General features: G+C 30.8%; 2 protein-coding genes across 6 annotated transcripts; one reads left to right on the top strand and one right to left on the bottom strand.

Annotated features, from left to right (window-relative positions):
- Nucleotides 1-1,687: 1,687 nt before the first annotated feature.
- Nucleotides 1,688-5,487, top strand: LOC109804860 (heterogeneous nuclear ribonucleoprotein 1). 2 transcript variants are annotated; one of them, XR_002240264.3, is made up of 3 exons: nt 1,688-2,113; nt 3,099-4,451; nt 4,952-5,487. XR_002240264.3 is itself a non-coding variant. In XM_020366748.3 (2 exons), the coding sequence occupies exons 1-2, from the start codon at nt 1,892-1,894 to the stop codon at nt 4,305-4,307; spliced, it is 1,431 nt and encodes a 476-aa protein (XP_020222337.1). In that variant the 5' UTR covers nt 1,688-1,891; the 3' UTR covers nt 4,308-4,653. The 2 variants fall into 2 exon arrangements, 1 of the variants encoding a protein (XP_020222337.1); XM_020366748.3 differs by lacking the exon at nt 4,952-5,487 and having other exon boundaries at nt 3,099-4,653.
- A 2,334-nt stretch (nt 5,488-7,821) lies between these two features.
- LOC109804892 (uncharacterized) lies at nt 7,822-20,063 on the bottom strand. Of its 4 annotated transcripts, XM_020366807.3 has the most exons (24): nt 19,653-20,053; nt 15,391-15,608; nt 14,197-14,302; nt 14,006-14,107; nt 13,848-13,907; nt 13,635-13,713; nt 13,318-13,465; nt 12,803-12,926; nt 12,510-12,690; nt 12,283-12,311; nt 11,948-12,096; nt 11,302-11,401; nt 11,047-11,142; nt 10,902-10,957; nt 10,697-10,820; nt 10,234-10,296; nt 10,058-10,117; nt 9,808-9,969; nt 9,497-9,570; nt 9,323-9,416; nt 9,001-9,137; nt 8,831-8,911; nt 8,632-8,737; nt 7,822-8,148 (listed from the first exon to the last, which is right to left on the bottom strand). In XM_020366807.3, exons 1-24 carry the CDS (start codon nt 19,824-19,826, stop codon nt 8,092-8,094), a joined length of 2,580 nt encoding a protein of 859 aa, XP_020222396.1. In that variant the 5' UTR covers nt 19,827-20,053; the 3' UTR covers nt 7,822-8,091. The 4 variants fall into 4 exon arrangements, 3 of the variants coding, with proteins under 3 accessions (XP_020222396.1, XP_029128549.1, XP_020222398.1); XR_003804702.2 differs by lacking the exon at nt 7,822-8,148 and having other exon boundaries at nt 8,677-8,737; nt 9,001-9,061; nt 19,653-20,063; XM_029272716.2 differs by lacking the exons at nt 13,848-13,907; nt 14,006-14,107; nt 14,197-14,302; nt 15,391-15,608; nt 19,653-20,053 and having other exon boundaries at nt 12,803-12,879.
- Nucleotides 20,064-21,408: the final 1,345 nt, after the last annotated feature.

Raw genomic sequence — 21,408 nt, 5'->3', positions numbered from 1 at the left:
GCATTTTCTCAAACACTACTACAACCTATAGGAAGTTTAAGCATAAAAAGTGAGGTTATATCAATCCAATCGAGTTAACCATTTACTATATCTAAAATTACAAAGAATACAATAAAGTTTCTAATTTTAAAAGTTTGACATTTACTCACTAATTTGATTATATTTATAGATCTAACCAATATTTTTAAATGATCAAAAAATTATTAGTAGTTAGCATCCAATGTTAGAATTCTTATAAAGATTAGTTAACCTAATTTTGTTATATACTCCCTCTGATTATGACTAAGCAAAAAAAAAAAGATTTTATATTTATTGATCTTAATATTCACACTTAATGTTGATAAAATAAAGAACATCAATTACTTTTTAGAGCACCAATACTTAATACTATATATAGATACTTTTCACTAAGTGACTAGAAAAAATATATTAATTAAGAAATAGAGATTAAATAAGATTATAATTTATATAACTTTATGTTAAAGTGATTAAATATTACGTGTATACAAATACTTTTCTCAACAACTTTTATAAAATGATAGAAAATATTAACATATTATACATAAGTATTTTTATATTAAAAATAATTACAACAATCACCACATTATCAATTTTCATTTTTTTTCTTAAATGTAATAATAGAATAAATCAAATCTTCATATTTTATTTATTTTACTAAAATAAATGTTTCAATATAATTATCACAATAATTATCTAACTTGAATTTTGACAAAAATATAAATAAATATAACAAAATGATAACAAAAAGCCTGTAGGCCGCACAAAACTAGGTTTGAACATCAATTTAAAAGTCCAATTCATTGTAATTCGTAGTCTGAACTCTGAACTTTCAATAAGACTAACCCACAATGGAGTATATAATTTATTTTGCCAGCTCTAAGTTATCTAATGATAATTTAATTTTACGCGTAATTCTATTTTTAGTGTTATTTTATAATTATTTATTTTACTAGTTTATTTAAAGATTTAAATTTATTAACTTATTTAGAGGTGTCCTGCGTACATAGAAATAAGCCTATTGATAAATTTTATTACAAAATTGGCAAAAAGAAAAAAAAAAGATAATGTTTTAAAATGAACCTATACTTGAATGTCAAAAGTTCATCGTATAAAAAAGAATTATAATGAAAAATTTAGTTCCTTTTTAATTAAAATAAAAATAGGTGGAAAAGAAACCTACTGAAAAATACATAAAAACATTTTTTTTATTATTGAACTAAAAATTGAAAACAGGTTGAAAATAATATAATACCCATTAAAAAAAATCTCTTTAAATTGGATAGAAAGCGAAAGAAAATTGAAATTCGTTAATAAAGGTAAATTCATATATCTACTGCCCACTCATTATCAATCAATTATATATTAAAAAAATAAAATCTTTTCACTCTTTTTTTTAGCCAAATAAGAAAATAAGACATTTTCTTGAATTTTTTCCTTGTCATTATTATTATTATTATTATTATTCTTTTGTCTTAATTTTCTTGTTTATTCGACCAAAACATTAAAAAGTCCATTTTCGTTTATTAATGCAAGCAGCAAGTTAATTGAATAAAATTCCGAGTGTGATGATGAAAATTGAAAATCGAAAATCGAAAATCGAATCAAACAAATCTGAGCCGTGAAACGCGACCAGCTTTTGAATAAAAACATTACAAAAAAACTCTCTCACTCTCTCACTCTCTCACTCTCTCTCTCTCTCTCTCATTTGGTTTCATTTCATTTCATTTATTGGTGTGTTAGAAGCCCTCACTGCTCCAAACCCTCTCTTTTCTTTCTTTCCCCCAAACCAAAACCTAAATTCCCTCCTTCTGCGACTTTGGCCCTAAATCGACCACCATTGAATTGTATTTATATAGAGAGAGAGAGGGTAATGGATTCGGATCAAGGGAAGCTCTTCATCGGTGGGATTTCGTGGGACACGACGGAGGACAAGCTGAAGGACCACTTCGGCAACTACGGCGACGTTTTGAGCACTTCCGTCATGAGGGAGAAGAACACCGGCAAGCCCAGAGGCTTCGGCTTCGTCGTCTTCGCGGATCCCTCCATTCTAGATAGGGTTTTGGAAGACAAACATGTTATAGATGGCAGAACGGTGACTTTTCATCATTTTTTACTTCCATCTTCCGCTACTCCGTTTGCCCTTGTCTTCTTCTTGCTGTTTTTGCTTTTGCTGAAAATTTTGAAAATTTCGATTTTTTAGCGTGGTTGTTGCTTCCGAAATGAAGGTGGTGTTTTTTTTCTTTCTTTGGGTGGAAATGAGCCGTGTTTTTTTGTTGAATGGTTGACGGCTTTTTGTTTAGGGTTTTAATTTTGTTCGTGGTTTGGAATTAGGGCTTGTGGTTATTTGCTTCTTTTTCAAATTGGCGTGGGTTGGTTGTTTTCCTTGGTATATGCTTACTTCGGGGTGAGTGGCTAATTTTTTTGTTGATGCTTCTGCTTAATTTCTTAAAACCAAATTTAAAAAAAGCAGAAGATTTTCTTGTATTGGAGCTAGTTTTCTTTGGGTGTTTTGCTGCTGCTGGCATAGTGTTGCCTAGAAGCTGGAAATGTTGTGTCAACTGGCAGTTTATCTGTAATACTTATATCTCTTTGATTTTTTATTTTTAATTTCAGAAATTGAGGCAAGTGTTCTTGTAAATGTTTATGACTGGTGGGAGTAATGTTTGATATTTTAAGATTTGATTACACTTATTTGATTATTGAAATGTAAAGAAGTAGAAATATTTTGAAGTTCAACTATATGAACCACTTCCTTCAAGGACAAGCGTAAGCTCGAGTGCTGTTATTTGCTTGTATTTAGGAATAGGATTGGCTTACTTGTTTTCATGGATGAGCTTGCCCCAGCTTGAATGCAGCAAGAGTAATGATTCTTGTGGGATCTATTGATAGTTTTTGCATATATGGTTTTGGATATGCCCAAATATCTAAGAACATGATGTGATGCCTCTTTCTCAAAGATAGTTTTCATAATGTTGATAATTGTGGAACATTGATAAATTGTGATCCTGTGTCTGCTTTTCTTTTCATTATCAATTAAAAGCCTAACTAGCAACTTATTTTATAATTTCATTATTCAGGTTGATGCCAAAAAGGCCTTCTCAAGAGAGGATCAGCAAATTTCTGTCACTTCAAGAACTGGAAATCCCAATTCTGGCATGAATTCTGGAAGTGGTGGTAATGTTAGGACTAAAAAGATATTTGTTGGTGGGTTGCCTCCTACCCTGACTGAAGAAAAATTTCGTCAGTACTTTGAATCTTATGGACATGTAACTGATGTAGTAGTCATGTATGACCAGAATACTGGACGGCCAAGAGGATTTGGGTTTATTTCATTTGATACTGAAGAGGCAGTTGATAGGGTTTTGCACAAATCATTTCATGATTTAAATGGTAAACAAGTAGAGGTAAAGCGTGCACTTCCCAAGGATGCCAATCCTGGTGCAAGTGGCCGTATGATGGGAGGTGGTGGAGGGGGTGGTGGTGGAATTGGTGGATATCAAGGGTATGGGGCATCTGGTGGCAACCAAAATGCATATGATAGTCGTATGGATTCTAGTAGGTATATGCAGCCTCAAAGCGCTGCAGGTGGATTCCCTCCTTATGGTTCTTCTGCCTATAGCGCTCCTGGTTATGGGTATGGTCCTGCTAATAATGGCATTGGATATGGTGCATATGGAAATTATGGTGGTGCCACTGCTGGGTATGGTGGACCTGCTGGTGCAACATATGGGAATCCTAATGTCCCTAATGCTGCCTATGCTGGTGGTCCACCAGGTGGCCCAAGGAGTTCATGGCCCACTCAGGCTCCTTCTGGTTATGGATCTATGGGCTATGGGAACACTGCTCCTTGGGGTGCTCCAAGTGGTGGTGCTGGATCTGGTGGAGGCGGTCCTGGTTCAGCAACTGCAGGTCAGTCCCCTGGTGGAGCTGCTGGATATGGGAATCAAGGTTATGGATATGGTGGGTATGGTGGATATGGTGGAAGTGATAGTTCTTATGGCAATTCTAGTGCTTATGGTACTGTAGGTGGACGTACTGGAAGTGCACCAAACAGTAATGCTAGTGGTCCTGGTGGGAATGAACTAACAAGTAGTGGTGGCAGTGGCAGCTATATGGGTGCTGGCTATGGGGATGCAAATGGAAATTCAGGTTATGGTAATGCAGCTTGGAGATCTGAACAAACTCATGCATCTGGAAATTATGGGACTCCTCAGGGAAATGGTGGGCAAGTTGGTTATGGTGGTGGCTATGGTGGTGCTCAGTCTCGACAAGCCCAACAGCAGTAATTTTGACGGTTGAATCTCTTGCTGGATCATGAACTTCAACTTGAGGATCCCTGGCTTTTTTAGTCTTAAATCATGAAGTCACAATGAATTCTTCCAGCAGCAAAGGAGTGACTCAAAGAACGATGTCAATACACAATGGGACTGGTTGGGTTGCTTGAATCCCAGTAGTTTGCAGTATCTGCTTTCCTAGTTTATAATAAGTAGTATGGTTGAAGAGATACTAGATGCTACTTTCTATTTAGTATTTGTTTCTGCGTGTAGCTTTAATTTGCGTGCTTATGATTTTAGTTGATCTGGAATTGTCAGTTCTTGTAGCATTTAAGCTATAGTATTATATTTTACCTTATATGATGGTTTGATGCAGTTTATTATGTGTTGTCTTTTTATTGGTGTTTGAAATTTCTTTCCTCTGTTCACTTTTGATTTTGATTACAGCTTGCCAGTAGGAAATCTTACTGTGTAGACTCATACTTTAATTGTCATGACAAGTAGAAATATGAAGATGATATAGTCAAGCTATTTACTGATAGCAGTGGACACTTGGGGTTGATCACTTCGTAATGGGTAGCATAATGGTAGTGATAGTAAAAACTTTGAGGATGGCATAATCATTTTCCCCCTGTATTTGCACTTGTGTTGTACAGGAGGAGAGGTGCACGAGTTTTGAAGTGGAGCCAAGTGTCCACTCATGGCTAAGGAATGAACTATGGTCAGTTGTATTGTGTTTTTCTGGACCAAAGCGTCACCAAATTTGGAGATTCCTGGCTTTTCACGTGATAAAATCTCATAACTTTCAATCTGGTGTGTGGTGGCAGACAGAAATTGTGAGGGGATGGTTTGCAGAACATTGACTATATCAGTTGGCTGTGACTCGATAGAATCTTACCCAAATTTTAGGTGTCCAGTTGATTGATACTTTTGATTCTGGCATGTGGTTGAATTTCATGCGCCGGATGATTCCATGTCTGAAACAATTTTTATTGTGATAGGCAAGATTTTTAAGTAGAAGTTACTCATTACGTCTTCATTTCTACTACTTGACTATCTTTCAGTTTTTGTTTTTGTTTTACCCCTGAAGGGGTTAAATTAGTATTGTTTTATATGGCAAGTGCTTTCTGTTTACCTCTTGAGGGGTTAAATTGGCATTTCTTTGATGTGGGAAGTACTTTCTTTTCTTTTATCACTTATTCTCAGCTAGTCATTTTCTCATGTTAGGTTTTCGTAGTTTACCCTTATTTGTTACTACTTGAGTTAGGTAAAAAACGAATTGGATATAATTTTAAGCATGGATATGGATATTGGATAGAATGTCCAATTCAATTTAATACCCTTTGGATGTCATGTATAAAATTGAAAATGCTTACAGGGTATTAAATGTAAGTTAGCATATATATATATATATGGGGGGATTGGCATTTACAATTGAGTTAGGAAAAATGCATGTTAGCCGTTAAGAGATTATTAAAACATTTTTAAGATTTTCTTTCTTCTTTCAAATATGTCAAGTATTCTAAGGAGTCTTATTTTTCATTTTTTTTTGCAACTATCGATAGCACCTTCAATTTCTTTGAAATTGCTTATTTTAATGAGCTTTTAGGTTATATTTTAATGTAAATTGTGCCAGCACTATCTACGCGTTTTATCTTTTATTTGGCAGACGCGTTGGTTGGGGGAACTGCGAAGTTCCCAAAGTAGGAAACGCACTTTCTTTGTGCAGAGCCCTGAAAGCTGTACATAAACCTTGTTACTAAAAAAATAGCAAGAAGATCCAAACTTTACATTGAAAATAAGAATGATTGATTTTCTTGTTATATCATTATACTATTCTTGTAAATAATTTATAAAATATAAAGTAGCGTCAAGTGAAAAAATAATGTGAAGCCGGCTACCAATCCTGAAGTAGTTGTTTTGCTGTTAAGCGTTTTCCTGTTTTGCTCGTGTGTTGTGTGCATTTCCATTAAGTAGGGCCATGGATGGATCATACAAACACATGAATGAATATTATTTATGAAATTTCCTCGGTTCATTGCAATGCTTGAGCCTACCAGTCTCCTACAAATATTTGATTAGTTATCAAGTTGAAGAAAACAAAAATAAAAAAAACTACCCTCAAAGTAAAAGGATTTGAAGCTTTTATCGATAAAACAATGGAAAAGTGACAAGCGGAGTAAAACAAAGTGAATGAAACGGTAATATGCATTCAAGGTAAGATGACATGCCTTTCCAAATTCCAAAAAATTTGTTATATTTGGTTGGCTATATATTAACCCCCACAAGACACTTCCATTTTTAAAAAAAAAAAACAAAGCTTTTTTTTATATTTTATTTTATTATTATTATTTATAAAAAAAAAGAGCTTACGTACAGTTTATATATATACAGTTGATATTATTTTTCATTTAAAATTGAAGTTTTATTTAAATACAAAAATTTCATTAATAAACATTTATATATATTAACAAGATGATTCCAATTTTAATTAAAGATCTCAAAAGAGAAATTTTATTTCAATAATATACACTTATATTTAATGTATATCTTATTAATATATATTTATACATATTATTGAGATAGGTCTAATTCTGAAAAGGGATCTCATTAACATAAATCTCTTCCATTTATTATTTTTCTTGTATTTTATCTCCATAATTTTAAAATATTACATATTTTATCTCGTAATTATGTGTCATTATGTCCGTACTACATCATAACCATATTAATGTTATGGGTACTATCACAATGTCATCTAAGTACCACGTTACGCAAATAATTAATTAACGAAATGAATGTTCAATCAATTGAAGAGTAAATTTTTTTTAAAATATTTAAATACAAAGGAGAACAAAAATTGTAAATTCATGAAGATAAAATGCACGATTAAACAAAAAAAAAAGCATTTATTATCATGATACATTGTCATGCATGTGAACAAGCTTGCGATTGAATGTCTAAAATCTTGTACAAAAATATATTTAACCAAAAATAACTCTGATTATGAAATAATGCATAGCCAATAAAAGAAAAAACACCCGGATCATGGTAAAAGTAAACGCTTATATATTAAAATTGTTAGGATATAAAAAGTTCCACAACGATAAAATAAAAAAAAAACTTATAAAACATACTCATATTTCAATGATTGAGAGATCTTTTGAGTGATGATCAAAAGCAAAATTATGAGGACTTAGGCCCGAAGCGGATCACCCTTTTAAGAGATGACCAAAAGCAAAACTGTAAGGGTTTAGGCCTAAAAGGGACAATATCTCATCATTGTATAATAATTTTATAAAAATAATTATCATAAAATATCCCTTCAGATAAATACCATAAAATAATTCCATACAAAAATTCGGTATCATAGTTACATTAGCTTATAAAATTTCTCGGAAAAAAGTACGTCAGCATAAGTTATGTGTATATAATTCAAAATTGATATTTTATTATCATAATTAAAACACCCGTCGTCTCACATGGTTTCGAAGCAAAGTGTAAATAACATACACAGGGATCGCAATTTCCACATATTGAAATATCACCATTAATCTGAAATACTTTGCCGATGAGAATAACATATAAAAAGCTATTCCTTTTTTAAAAGAATAATAAATTTTTGTTAGAAAAAGTTCTCACCAATCTAGCTGTTTGCCAGGGTGAAGCATCACAAATCAGCTCCTCTATTCCAACATTGTACTAGAGATCTATTTTGACACCATCATGTCCAATACTTGGGTAGAATATATGAGGCTTATTCTCTCCTCACAAAGACAAATCAACAGGCATAGGTCTAGCTTTTGTAAGGGTCACCTAATCCAGTGACGTTACCAGGGCGTGAGAAAACCACCTGCATATATGTTACACATAACTTATTATATACTTGTTACAATTGCAACTGTAAGCAACATATTATATTGCATTCTGATAAATGCCACTGTTGTATGAAATATATATTGTTAAATGTTAATTAAGTACTTTAAGGTTACCCGTTTACCCTTAGTTTTAGCAAAATAAATACAGTTTGTAACAGAAATCTGGGTTGCTTTTCTAGAAAATGATGTTTTTACTTGTAGATTACATTTAGAATAACGTGGTTTAATTCATGTAGCAGATTTTGCTGAGATAGAATTATAGCTGTTGTCAGTATTACATGAAGGTTAGATACAACAACATAACTAAAGATTTAGACAAATCTAAGTTTTGGTTGGTAGTTTCGTGTAAGATGATGGTCAACACACAAGAATGACACATGGCTACGCCAAGTCACGATCACCAGTGAGTTTGAAGGATCAAAATGCCCCAAGATTGTAATGATAACTGTGTAATATACCTGATAATTCCCGAGTGTGAGTGACTTAAAACCTGCACCACAGTAATCAAAATAGTATTCCCACGTCCTGATGAATTTTTCATTAAATCCAAGAGCCAAAATTTCACTGTCAACACAAAAAAAAATTTTCAATAATTATTGTAAGCAGTTAATTGAATTCAATATACTGAAGTAAGTTTCGATCAAATTAATAGCATACCTCTGCCTTTCCATGAAGTTTTTTCTCCAGCATCTAAGTGTTTGGTAGTAATGAATTCCAATATTTTCAACATGCTCCACACTGCATTTAAGAATATTCATTTGTGTAAGAGAAAAGAAAGAAGGGAATGCTTATTGATAGAACTCAGTATTTTTACATATAACTTGTACCATAGTCTGGATGTGGCTGCCATGGCTGATGTTATCCTACTTAGAGAGGGTAGGCAACCTCCTGGAAAAATATATTCCTTTATAAAATCAGAACTGCGCCTGTATTCATCATAACGCTCATCCGGTATTGATATGAACTATAAAAAATAACCATCTTCAATAGTTAGCAGTAATTAAAATTCCAAAAATAATGTATTTGTTAGTTGTTACTGTTTCATTTGCATACTAGCATGCCTTCTAGAAAGTTTTCTAATCTAAACATTACATAAACAATCACTCAGATGAAAGTAGAGTAAAATAAAAGTAATAATCTATCAAATACCTGGAGAACAAGAAGTCCATTGTCTGCCAACACTGATTCACAACAACCAAAGAACTCTTCCATGTATTCATGGCCAACAGCTTCTATCATTTCACTGAAGTATGCTTATACAAGTTATGCATTATGTAGGAAATATTGCAACAAATCTACAAAATTAAATGATAAATAGCTCACCAAGATATAATCCTATCATATTTGTACGTCTTGGGCAATTGGCGATAATCACATAAAAGAAACTTGATATGATCCTGAAATCATGAATTAATTTACATGAATTCACTCGAGATATTTTTTTATCACATATACTTTGGATGCAGTGAATCTCTCAAGCAGAATGAGAAGTACTGCTGATGGCATATTGCAAGAACACAGGTTAAAGTTCATACATAAATACGTAGCATTTAGCTTTTCCTAATTTTATAAAGAATCAGTCAGATTTTATATTAAGAAATTCATGAAATTGTAAAAAAAGAGTTTGTTAATACCTGAAGCCCGGCATCTTGAACTCTTTTTTCAGCGAGTTTGAGTTGCTCCTTTGACAAAGTGATTCCAGTGTATTTGCAGCCGGTTTGTTTGACAACTTCAATGGCTAAACTTCCCCATCCACATCCAATCTCAAGAATTTCATGTGTCTTATCTATTCTAGCCTTCATTTATTCAAGGAAAAAAATCATATTAGACCTTCTCCAAGATAACAGCTAAAATACTGATAAAATAGCAATCAAAGGCACTTACTTTTTCAATCAGAAGAGAGATTTTTCTCTTTTGTGCATCTTTCAAGTCTTCATCTTTATTCTATCAGATAATTTAACAAAGGAATCAGGAAGAATATTAACCAGAGATACTGAAGAAATTAGAGAAATATTTTTTTATATAAAATTTGGACTCAAGCATTGGGTAGTTGTTCTTGCCTTGAACACTGCACATGAATATGTCATTGTTTCATCCAAGAAAATTGCAAAGAGTTCATTGCTCTAGAAAAAGACCAAAGAAAAACTGTAAGCTATTTAGTGTCAGCACTCAAAAAACCATGGAAGTAAAAAGTACTGAAGATGAAAGTTCCATCAAGTATTAATATAACGTTAACAAAAAAGGGAGAGTAATTAAGAAATTCAATAACACTTTTGTCAAGCAATATATAATTCTAGTCGATATATTGTGGTATACCATACTGTATATGCTATTCGCAAGAAAGATTCAATCAATAGAAAGATATGCCCCCAAGTAATTCATGTAATTAGCAGATCTTTTACGTATAACTGCAGTCTGTATATGCTCACACTACTTTATATTGATTGATAATATGTATATACTCTTCCTTGAACGTCACTGAATCTAGGAAGCTTTGTAGTTACTAGTTAATGATGTTCATACCAGATCGTAATGCCTAGAGATGTTCCTGCGAGCCTGTGTGAGAGTATTTCGCCTTGAAACATGGTCCATGAAGAACTTTGCAGATGTCAAAGCAGATGTAAAGAAAACTGGTGTCCACCAACCCCTAAAGACAAAATAAGAAGAGTTTGATATGCGAATACAATTAATATGTAAGTGAGAGCTTCAACTCATCATATTAACTTACCTATTCTTCTTCAGTTTTGAGTTGCTTGGATTTGAATCTCTGTTGGCTATAAGAATCTGCAGTAAAAATACCATGGTACATTGAAGTAATGTGCAAAGTCCCAAAGAGACAACTCACTTTAAGAGATTGAGATGAGAAAGCTCACCAAAATAAGATTCAAGAGACCTTCATCTTTGTCAACAAATGAAAAGTCCCCGTTGATATATGCATCTGCGAGGCCTAAATCTGCCTGCGTCATCACCTAAAAAAAAATTACAAATGATAAGCTTTAGTTCCTTGTCAACTACTTAATTTTAGAGTTGCAACGGAAAAGATAAGCATATCTTGTCACTTCCGCGGCTAGAATGGCATCAATCAATAATGATGATTCATAGTTCAAGTGAAAATTAAAAGTATATACCTTCCAATAAAATTGTGGATTGTGAACTCTTAAAACACACTTCAGAATGTTTTTTCCGGTTCCCTCGAAGGTGAACATTGTTCCTCCTTCTTCCAATAAGCTGTACGCCTCAAGGTAAATGTACCATTAAGTTACGATTTTTAACAAGTCAAATCCATAGAAGATGAAGTAGATGATATAATTTGGATCTTGTTATTTTCAAGCTTTGAAATAAAAAATAAATAAAAAAGCTAAGATAAGTCTAGAGCATTATATTAAAGTAAATGATTATTATTGTTATCAGAAATAGCAATTTCAATAGATTCTCTATTGTTTTTTGAATCTCCTAACTTCAATATTTGGTCTTCAAGCATACACGTAAAAGATAAGCTTTGTACAATTTTCCAAGTTACAAGTAAAAGATAACTCTAGTATTCCAATAATTTAATTATTTTTTGTTTTCTAAATCCAATTCTACTTGCATACTTATTGCATGAATGTCATATTACCAACTTGAAAGAGTAACCGAGGCTTGTATGATTTCACAGCATTTAGGTGAGTTCACTACTAAACAGATACTATCCTGATATATTTTGGGATATTGACATCTAGCATGTTATACTTTTTTGTTTTTTTGGGAGAATTCATACTGTTAAAGTCAACTCACATTAAACAACCAGTACTGATATAGAAACTCAGGAATCTAGTCACAAAAATGCGTGCTCCCAGTTCCTTCCAAGAAGGTACCATGTGTTTTGGATTGGTCTGAAGAACACAACATCTTCCAAGAATGCCGTGAGCTGCAAGCATGCCAGCCTGAAAGTTCAATCTTACAGTTAAGCTTCTTTTTTTTTTTTTATTTTGTTTCATTTCAATGGGTTGGTGACAATTTGCGAGAAAATTAATTGCCTAAATATGTTGCCACTTAAGAAAACTCTTCAAAGAAATATTTATCAGTGAAAACTACATTTCCTCTTTCATTATAAACTTCGCTTTAACAACCTTAAATCCATCTTCATGAAATCCATAACCTGAAAAGCACAAACCTAAGTTTAGATCACTGGTATATTGATATACATATAAATTCCTCAACCTAACAGAGGTTGTTTCTAAATACATGGAGATTAGATACATGAATTAGTAGGCATAAGAAGGTTCATGGAAGGTAGTAGTGGCATAATTATTGATAGTTTTCTTGTTTGTAAATAATACAATAAGGAGGAATGTACCTTGGTAGGCTCCTGAGAACCAGATTTTTCTTTTCCCTTGAATATGGTCTAGCTCTAATGAAGCTTTGAATGAAGCAACTGATGGGACTGGATGGCCAGTTGACCACTTAAGCAATGTATTTTCTGGTATATAATCTGGATTGAGAGTTACAAGAAATGGTTGACTTGTTTCTTTAATATTCTGCAAATTATAATAAAGATTAACCAACAAGTTTGTTCATTACTCACTTTAGTTTGAATAACTCTAACACAGTTCAGTTATGATCAATGCATTTATAAGAAAATTTACAAACCTGAAGAACATTGATCCAGTATGTCAGACAAACTTTGTTGTTGCTACTTCCGAGAAAATTCCATGCACTCCATGCTGCTGGGTTTTGGGGCATTAAATTTTTGTCACGATGAAGAAAAATATCACTGCCAATACAGATCAAAGAATAATTGTGCATTTGGACTTATTTGAATATGGATGACAAAAGATCATTTATTTTAGCATGTTAACATTTGTTTTGTAATTAACATACGTGATGACATGAATGTATACTATTGCATCCAGGCTTTTAAAACTTATCATTCGATATGATAAAATGCTGATCCATGACATCGATCAAGTTATTAAACATTATTAATTTATTATCCAATGTCAAATCTATGAATCTCTAGACATGATGAAACAAACATACCTTAGTGCATGCAATTGAATGATTAGATCAATACTTCAAATGTAAATATAACTACTACAATTTGGGTTATATTATTTCAGGAGAGGAGGATAACCAACAATTAGATATATTAGAATGGATTGTACCTGTAAGCATATTGAAAAGCACCGAGAATTCTTCGCTCATCATATGTTGCTTCATCTCCTAATAATCTCAAGGCATCAGGTGCATGTACTGCCATTATGCATCCGTCATACATTTCTTGAGAACCATCTTTGCAGTACACAACACATCCTGCAATAATTTTTTTAACATTGTTACTAGAATAGCATTATATAGTTGATTTATAATTATATTTTTTGAAAAAAGGCAATGTGCATGCCAATCAATCAGATTGAATTCACCTTCCATTTCTAAAGAGGAAGGAATTGAAAGAGTAAGAATAGATGGATTACTTAATCACCTTTATCAGATGTCGAAACCAAGTGAACCTCTCGATTAGCTATTATTTGACTACCTTCCTTCTCAAGCTCTTCTTTGACCTGATATTTTATATCAAGTAGTTAAAGAAAAAAAAATTATATATAACTTAAGTTGAAGGATCTCTTGCATGATTCACACTGAAAACTGCTTCCCAAGTAAATTAAGACTTAGTATGATAATCGACAAATAGTACCTTCTGAACATAACTTTGTGAGCGCCATCTTACAGTTAGCCACTGTGGTCTGCCAAAGAGCTGCAGAGTGGACCAAGTAAATCAATAAGTATTTGGAGTACAGAATTGAATGATATTCCACAATATAAATCTATAAAATATTTCTACTGTGCTATTACCTGAAGTAGATGGTGGTTGCGACAGAACGAAAGAACAGAGAAAGCAGAGAAACTCATAACTCCTTCAGAAGAGCAGGACCAGATAGAAGCACAAATTGGAATCTATAGGCATTGAATTTAATAAATTATAAATATACACTAAGCATAGAAATGGTGTGTATAGAAAATACAAATAAAACCCTTGAACTCACAAGATAAGCTTTCTGAAATAATTCTGAGTAACCCCTTGACTTGATGAATTCCCCCAGAGGTTCATTGCGGTCAATATCTGGGTTATTCTCAAGCATATCAAGATAGCTGCATTGGAAAATTGGAAAAGACAAACCCAACTAATTGATCAGGAAGGATTCACTTATTCAGGACAATATGAAGAAGTCTACCACACGATATACACTTCTAATTAGTGTTTTTCTCAACTGTCAACTTTATCTTGTTAGTTCAAATCTATGAAGCACGGATACTTCAATTTGCTTCACGTATCCGTATTCGATACGTATCCGACACGATACTCTTGGATACTTCACCGATACGTGTCAATGAAGTATCCTAACCTTTAAAAATATTATAAAATTTTTATTCAATTTTGATACTTATAGATACTTCACCGATACTTATCAGTGATACGTATCAATAAAGTGTTCAAATTTTTGAAAAATTATGAAATATCCATTACAACTAAATAAGATATATAAACATGTTTAATATAGAAACATAGAATTATTGGTCCTTGATGAACACGTATCTTACAAGTATCGTATCCTATATATTTTTAAATAATCGTATCGTCGTATCAGATACGTGTCGTATCCGATACGCGTATCGTATCGGAGCATCATAGGTTCAAATACAATTATGTAGGGCAGAGAAAGCTGAAATATGAATTTTATCCAAAGGCAATAGTTGGGATACCAATTGTTTCATCGAATATGTAACTCTAAGAAACAAAAAGTGTTGACATAAAAACAAGATACTACATCGTTAGAATAATAGATGAAACAAAAGTTTATAAAACACACATAATAGTAATATCAAAGTCGATGGATGAATTCAGATTCTATTGAATGGAATTTTGAATCTTTTGTTTAAAAAGAGAATTATTACAACACAAATAAAATTTCATATCCTTGAAACAAAAGGACTCAAAGCAATTATGAGTACTGAAGTTTAAAATGGATAATATTTTAATATATCTTTTCAATGACAAATACCATAACAAAAAGCACCAGCATTATGGAGATGTTCGTTTGATTTACAGTATTTCCCAATTCACTGACAATCAAACACCTAAAGAAAGATTGAACTTTAACTCTGCACGAGCAAAACTGATTGCTTCATATACTTTGTATTTTGAAGCATTTAACAAACAAAAGTAGGTAAAGACTTGCCTAAGAACGTCATCTTTGAACTTGACAATTTCCCTAATCATTTGCCAGAAGTAAGGATTCAATACATTCTTCTTCTGTGCAAACAAGCTGGACAAACCATTTCTGCTTCCCCATTCACAGCCACGGCCTTTGTCTAGGCTAACAGAAAAAGACATGTCTGATAACTCCATATCAACTCCAAGATTCTCAAAAAATTCCAACATATTGGGATACGTGACCTGTTCAATAATCAATGTTACATTGTCAATATATATAGACTCACAATAGCATTGCTGTGACTATTTCATGATATAAAATCAATCATTTTCAAAGTGCCAAAATGCATTCAGTGCGTAACATTTTAACTCACATATAGTAAAAATCAAAATATCACTTGCTTGCCTCTCTAATCCCATCTTATATACTTTATATAAATCAAATCTCTAGTCGATGGAGAATCTCCTATGCACACTTCTCGTATCGAAGATTAAACATCTCGAACATTAAACATATAAGATAGTTCCTGACTTGCAAGATGCGAGTTTCCTCCATTTATATATACTATTTTGACAAATATTTTTCAAACTCCATAAGTATTATATTTTCTATTATTTCTACAACAAATTAGTGTGTTGAAAATAAAAGTTATCAAAATTAAAAAATGAACCAACTATTGTTGTTTATTTATGACGATTTTCCATTTTCTTTATATGAGATGAACTTGTATTTAACTTTATATCTATTATACTTGGTGTCGCATCTGTACCCCTCTCCACATCAGTGTATCATACTAAGCTAGTAATTATTAGGTCTTTATGGTGGATCATTGTTACTTTTACAATGAGAATAAACAATCCAACATGAATAAATTTTCACGAGACTACATTAAGTTTTAGCGGTTTATTTATTTCACAATAAAGTTTAAATGTAGACAAATGGAGAGCACCGCCGTCTTCTTAACCAAATTTTTTCATCCAGAGGAATGCTACATTGTGCACCATTTTTAAAGAAAAAAATCTCTCACTATTTTTCTACCTCACTAAACAATCACTTCGTATCTCTATTAAAATAAAACAAAAATTATATAAATAAATGAACAGTTATTATCATGTAATTAACTGATAGTATATGCAGTTAACTTAATATATATATATAGAGAGAAATGTTACTTGTACCATTCTTTATTAATTAAAATTTATAAAAATTAATATAATTGAAGTTAGAAACTAAAATATTTATGTTAAAGTTTAAGATCTAAAAAGTTTATTTTAAACTATATTACTAAAGGATAAAAGATAAAGAAAGTAAAATATAAAGTCTAAAATAATATATTTTTTTTAAAAAGTCTGTTATTGTTTGTAATTTTTTTCTTGTTTTTTTCATTACTTTTTTTAGAAATGTCATCCTACAATACAAGGTGGTAGCAGCTAATTAGTCAATTACTGACAGACTGTAGTTGCGTTCAGTCCATTTAACGTCTTCAGAAGGTTAGCATCAGGACCACAGGTGGGGCCCACAGAGGATTAACTACTTTAGCATTATTTTCTTTAATACATATTCACACACATTTTCATACACTCAAACAAAAAAGTATAAGTGTAGGTGAATTGAGTTCAACATAACAAAATAAACATGCACGGTGTGTTTCTTCCATCCAAATATTTTCTTATTTTATTGTATAAATTATTAAAATAAGCTTTAATTAAAAAATAATAACAAAAAATCTTAAAGTATTGTAACTAAGTTTTATACTTTGAGGACCATTTCTATACCCAAAAATACTTTGTATTATTTTCATTTTATGTGTAACGATGTATACTTTGTGAGTTTTGTAGTCTTTTTTTTGTGTATAATAATTATTCTTAGATTAACCTTATATAATTGATTTAGTGTAGGAGTTTTAATAGTTTATACGAAGTAAATCAAATTTTATTATCGTTATTATACACAAAAGAAATGTTCTTAGATTTTTTTTTTATAAAAAATAATCATGTTAAAATTAAAAACTTTTAAATTGACTTGTTTTGTGTCGATTAAGTTTAAATTGATTTGAAAACTTTTATTTGATGATGTTATTGATATTTTCGAGAATATTATTTTATTTTTAATTATTATTTTAAAATTGTATTAAAAACAATTGTATTACTTTTCTTACTTTTATATAAATTTAAATAATAAAATAAAAGTAAGATAATATTTTTTATAATTATTATAATGAAAAAATATCTTTCTTCCTAATCAATTATCAGTAACATTTAATTTTTCAAAAACCAAATAAAGTAATTAATTGACTTTGGACTAACACGATACTTCCATTGGTTCTGAATTAAGCAAGAAAAAAACCGATTCATGCTGATTAAAAAAATATGTATATCATTTAATTTTGCTAATCTTATATAGTAATAAAAATAACTTATTTTTCTAAAATATTTTTTCTTGAAATTTGATATAAAAATAAAAATAAAAATTAAAAATATAATATTATTAATTAAATGAGAAAATATTTTGGAAATTAATGAAAACATTTAATAGAGTGAGAGTTGTTAAAACTTATAAGATCAATAAAAAAAAAGTATTATATTCAAAATTGAGTAAGGATATCAAGTAAATCTATATTCATAGATAATGCTCGAATTCCTCTCAACTTTGATAAAGAATATTTGATTTAATCAAACATGGATATGAGTACAAGTAATATCCAATTCATTAAATCGGGTATCAGTATATACATACTTGTCCTATACTTGTATCTACTTAAAATTAATAAATATTTAATTTATTTTTTGGAGTTTATTTAAAATTTATTTAATTTCTTACTTTATTTTTAATTTATGTCAAATAAAAATTTAATTAATATAATTTTATAATTATTATTTTATCTTTAAATTCTTAATTAAAAAAAAGAGATTTAATTAATTTTTAAACGGATACATAATAATACGGATATACCCAATATATGACGGTAAAAAATGAGAATACAAATTTCATATTCTATCATGTATGGAACAAATATGAATATAAGATACAAAAACAGAAACGAGTATTGAAGGACCTGTATCCACCCATCCCATTACCACCCCTAGAACTAAGAGTAATTATGGAAGAAATCGTGACTATAACGCTCTTAAAAAAATATTTTTTTTTCCTACTCAATTACTAACATTTAATTTTTTAAAAGAGAACATAAAGTAATTAATTCACCATTAATTAAGACACTACCCTTTACTGAACATAATTCTTTATATTTAAGATTTTGAAATACTCTTCATTAAATATTTTTAAAAGAGAATAAGTTTTATTAAGGCTATACTATTTTGAAATTAAATGTTGCAGCCTACTACAATAATTTATAATTGTCGTGCGGCAGACTAAATAAAGTTAATAAATGGATAAAAGAATATTTTTACAAAATGAATTTAATTATTAATTAAAGAGACATACATAAATAAAATATACAACTTTATAAAAAATATTATTATGATATAAATAAAAATAATAATTAATATTATATTAAAAATTAATACGTCTCTTATTTTTTTATTTTTTCAATTCAGTTGGGCAGGGAGTATTATACTATTCAGACATATGCAGTTGAATGGAGATGGAATAAGTGACGCTCAGGTGTGGCTAAGCATCACCCAACACTACAAACTACAAATCCTTATTCTTCAAATATTAATTAATTAATTAATTAAACAAATTCAAATAAGCAAATTATATATTCCTTTCTTGAGGTCACCCAACTATGTTATTGTTATCTACAATGTGAATTTGCTAAATGAATAGAATTAACGAGAATAATTTCATATTTGACACACAAACAATTAACAACAATAACTCTAATAATTCACACCTATTTTGAATGTATTGAGTGGAGATAAAATAAAGAGAAAAGGAAAAAAAAAATTATAGAAAAAGTAAGATAGATAATGTTATAGAGTTAAGATAATGTTTATTCTTCACTGAAATCGTGAACATAATTCTGATTTTCCATTGTAGTCCAATCCTGTTGGAGTGTCTAATTCTCATTATCCTAATTCTTTAAAATTTAGCATTTAATTTATCCGCGAATCCTTTTCCTGAATTGGTCCTCGAAAATCAGAAAAAACAATTATCGTTCTATGCTAAATTTCTCCCATGAAAGAGAAAGTGGAGGTGGAGGAGAATCAAAATTAACACGAAAATTGAAAAGATCCAAAAAGTGGGAAAGTTGACTGTTTCGGATAATGTGTGATAATTTTGATTTTTACGTGAATGCATAGAAATTAAGAAGAAAAACTTACACGGTTGAAGACCATGAATCCAAGGTCGACATCAACTCCATGGACATTCACGGTTTTGGCATGTCCTCCAAGCCACTCTTCCTTCTCATAGAGAACCACATTCACTCCACCTTTGCCCAAAACATATGCAGAAGCCAACCCACTAATCCCACCACCAACCACTGCAACTCTCATCTTTCCTCTCTGCACTGCCACAATATCAACAATGCTTCCTTTATAATCGAATGTAGCAACTCATGCCTCAAATGGGTGCTATTTTACATACGTGGAACTCCAAGGTCCACAACTACACATATACTATGCTACAGTATAGTTGAAACCACGCGCGAGTTAATATTTCGTCTATGCGAGTCCATTTTTATTTTTTATCTTTCAGACTATATACATATTATTATTTTCATCCTATAACTGATTTGCGAGGCTATTGGGCTTATCCTTGCAAAAAAAAACCCAGACCCTTCTTAATGGGGTAGAAAGGAAAGGAGTAAGGACTTAAAGAAAATTAATTAATTTTATATTCTATTATACGGGTGGATAGAAAAGTCAGCTTTCTTTTCTTCTATTGTCATTCGTCTCTTAGAGCATCTTCAACGAGGATTGCTTATAAACAACTTCCTGTGCCACATCAGTGTCATATCAGTCCTGATCCACTTTATAAGTTGTTTAAATTTTAGCAGAATTGTTTATACAAGCAACTTTACTAAAATTTAAGCAACCCATAAAATAGGCTAGAGCTGACATGACACTGATGTGACACAAGAAATTATTTATAAGCAACCCCATTGCAGATGCTCTTATCTCCTCCTCAGATTCTGACCAAACATGCCAAAAAGGAAACAAAATAAGGTCTCCCAACAAGTATCCAATGTTCACATTTTAAAAGTTGCATCTCGAAAGAGACCCATGCCTTTCTTAAATGCTGCTAAAACTATTTAAGGAACCATTCATTTATGCACTAACATTCTGCAAAACCCTTTTATCCAAGTAAAGTAATTCCTCCATCTCATAATCCTTTTATGATTAATCTTTGATAACAACAACGCAACATAAGAAGCCGCTTTTTCATACAATATTGTTAGGAATATAAATACAAGATAAGTAACTAATATTGTATTGAAAAATTAATATTTTTTTTAAAAAAATTATAATACGGCACTTGTTATGGGGAGTAAGAAGTATCACTTTTAATAACTTTTATAAGAATTTTCCTTTTGTGCATGTTATAAGTTTCTCCAAGTAATTTTAGGAGAAAAAGTTAGGAAAAAAAATTCTCTATAACATTGAAACTATCTTATATACTTGAAAATAAAATTTTTAAAAAAACTAATATAACAAAACTTTTACAAATTATTTGTGTGAACTAAAATAAGGTAATGAAGAAATTTGTTTCATGTTTCATTCCTACATTTTTTTTTTTCTAAAAATAATTTTGAAAAAATTATTCAAACAAACTCATAATTAACATGTTTTAATGTTCTCCCACTCATTATATCATATCATAATACATTTGTAAATCTACAAATAAATTTAGATTATACATGTTAAATTCACAAAGGTTTAGATAACACATGTTTGGTTGACATATGTCACATTCACATAAGTTTGAAACAACATTGGTAATAATATATTTTATTATAATTAACATCTAAGGTGTACAAATCATTGCCATTTATGTTTTTTAAAATATAATAATTACTAGTATATGTACCCATGCGATGCACGAGTATTTGATTTAACACATATTTTATAAAATAAT

The sequence above is a fragment of the Cajanus cajan genome, chromosome 7 (genome assembly GCF_000230855.2).
Source record: "Cajanus cajan strain Asha chromosome 7, NIPB_CcT2T_4, whole genome shotgun sequence".
Classification (NCBI taxonomy): domain Eukaryota; kingdom Viridiplantae; phylum Streptophyta; class Magnoliopsida; order Fabales; family Fabaceae; genus Cajanus; species Cajanus cajan.
The sequence above is the reverse complement of the archived record's forward strand: the minus strand, read 5'-3'. Positions and strand labels throughout refer to the sequence as shown.

Coding starts and splice junctions, on each gene's coding strand:
- LOC109804860 (XM_020366748.3), top strand. CDS start 1,892: ATGGATTCGGATCAAGGGAAGCTCTTCATCGGTGGGATTTCGTGGGAC. Junction 2,114..3,098: donor ATGTTATAGATGGCAGAACG/GTGACTTTTCAT, acceptor TTCATTATTCAG/GTTGATGCCAAAAAGGCCTT.
- LOC109804892 (XM_020366807.3), bottom strand. CDS start 19,826: ATGAGAGTTGCAGTGGTTGGTGGTGGGATTAGTGGGTTGGCTTCTGCA. Junction 12,691..12,802: donor ACTGGATCAATGTTCTTCAG/GTTTGTAAATTT, acceptor TATAATTTGCAG/AATATTAAAGAAACAAGTCA. Junction 8,738..8,830: donor AACTTCATGGAAAGGCAGAG/GTATGCTATTAA, acceptor TTGTGTTGACAG/TGAAATTTTGGCTCTTGGAT.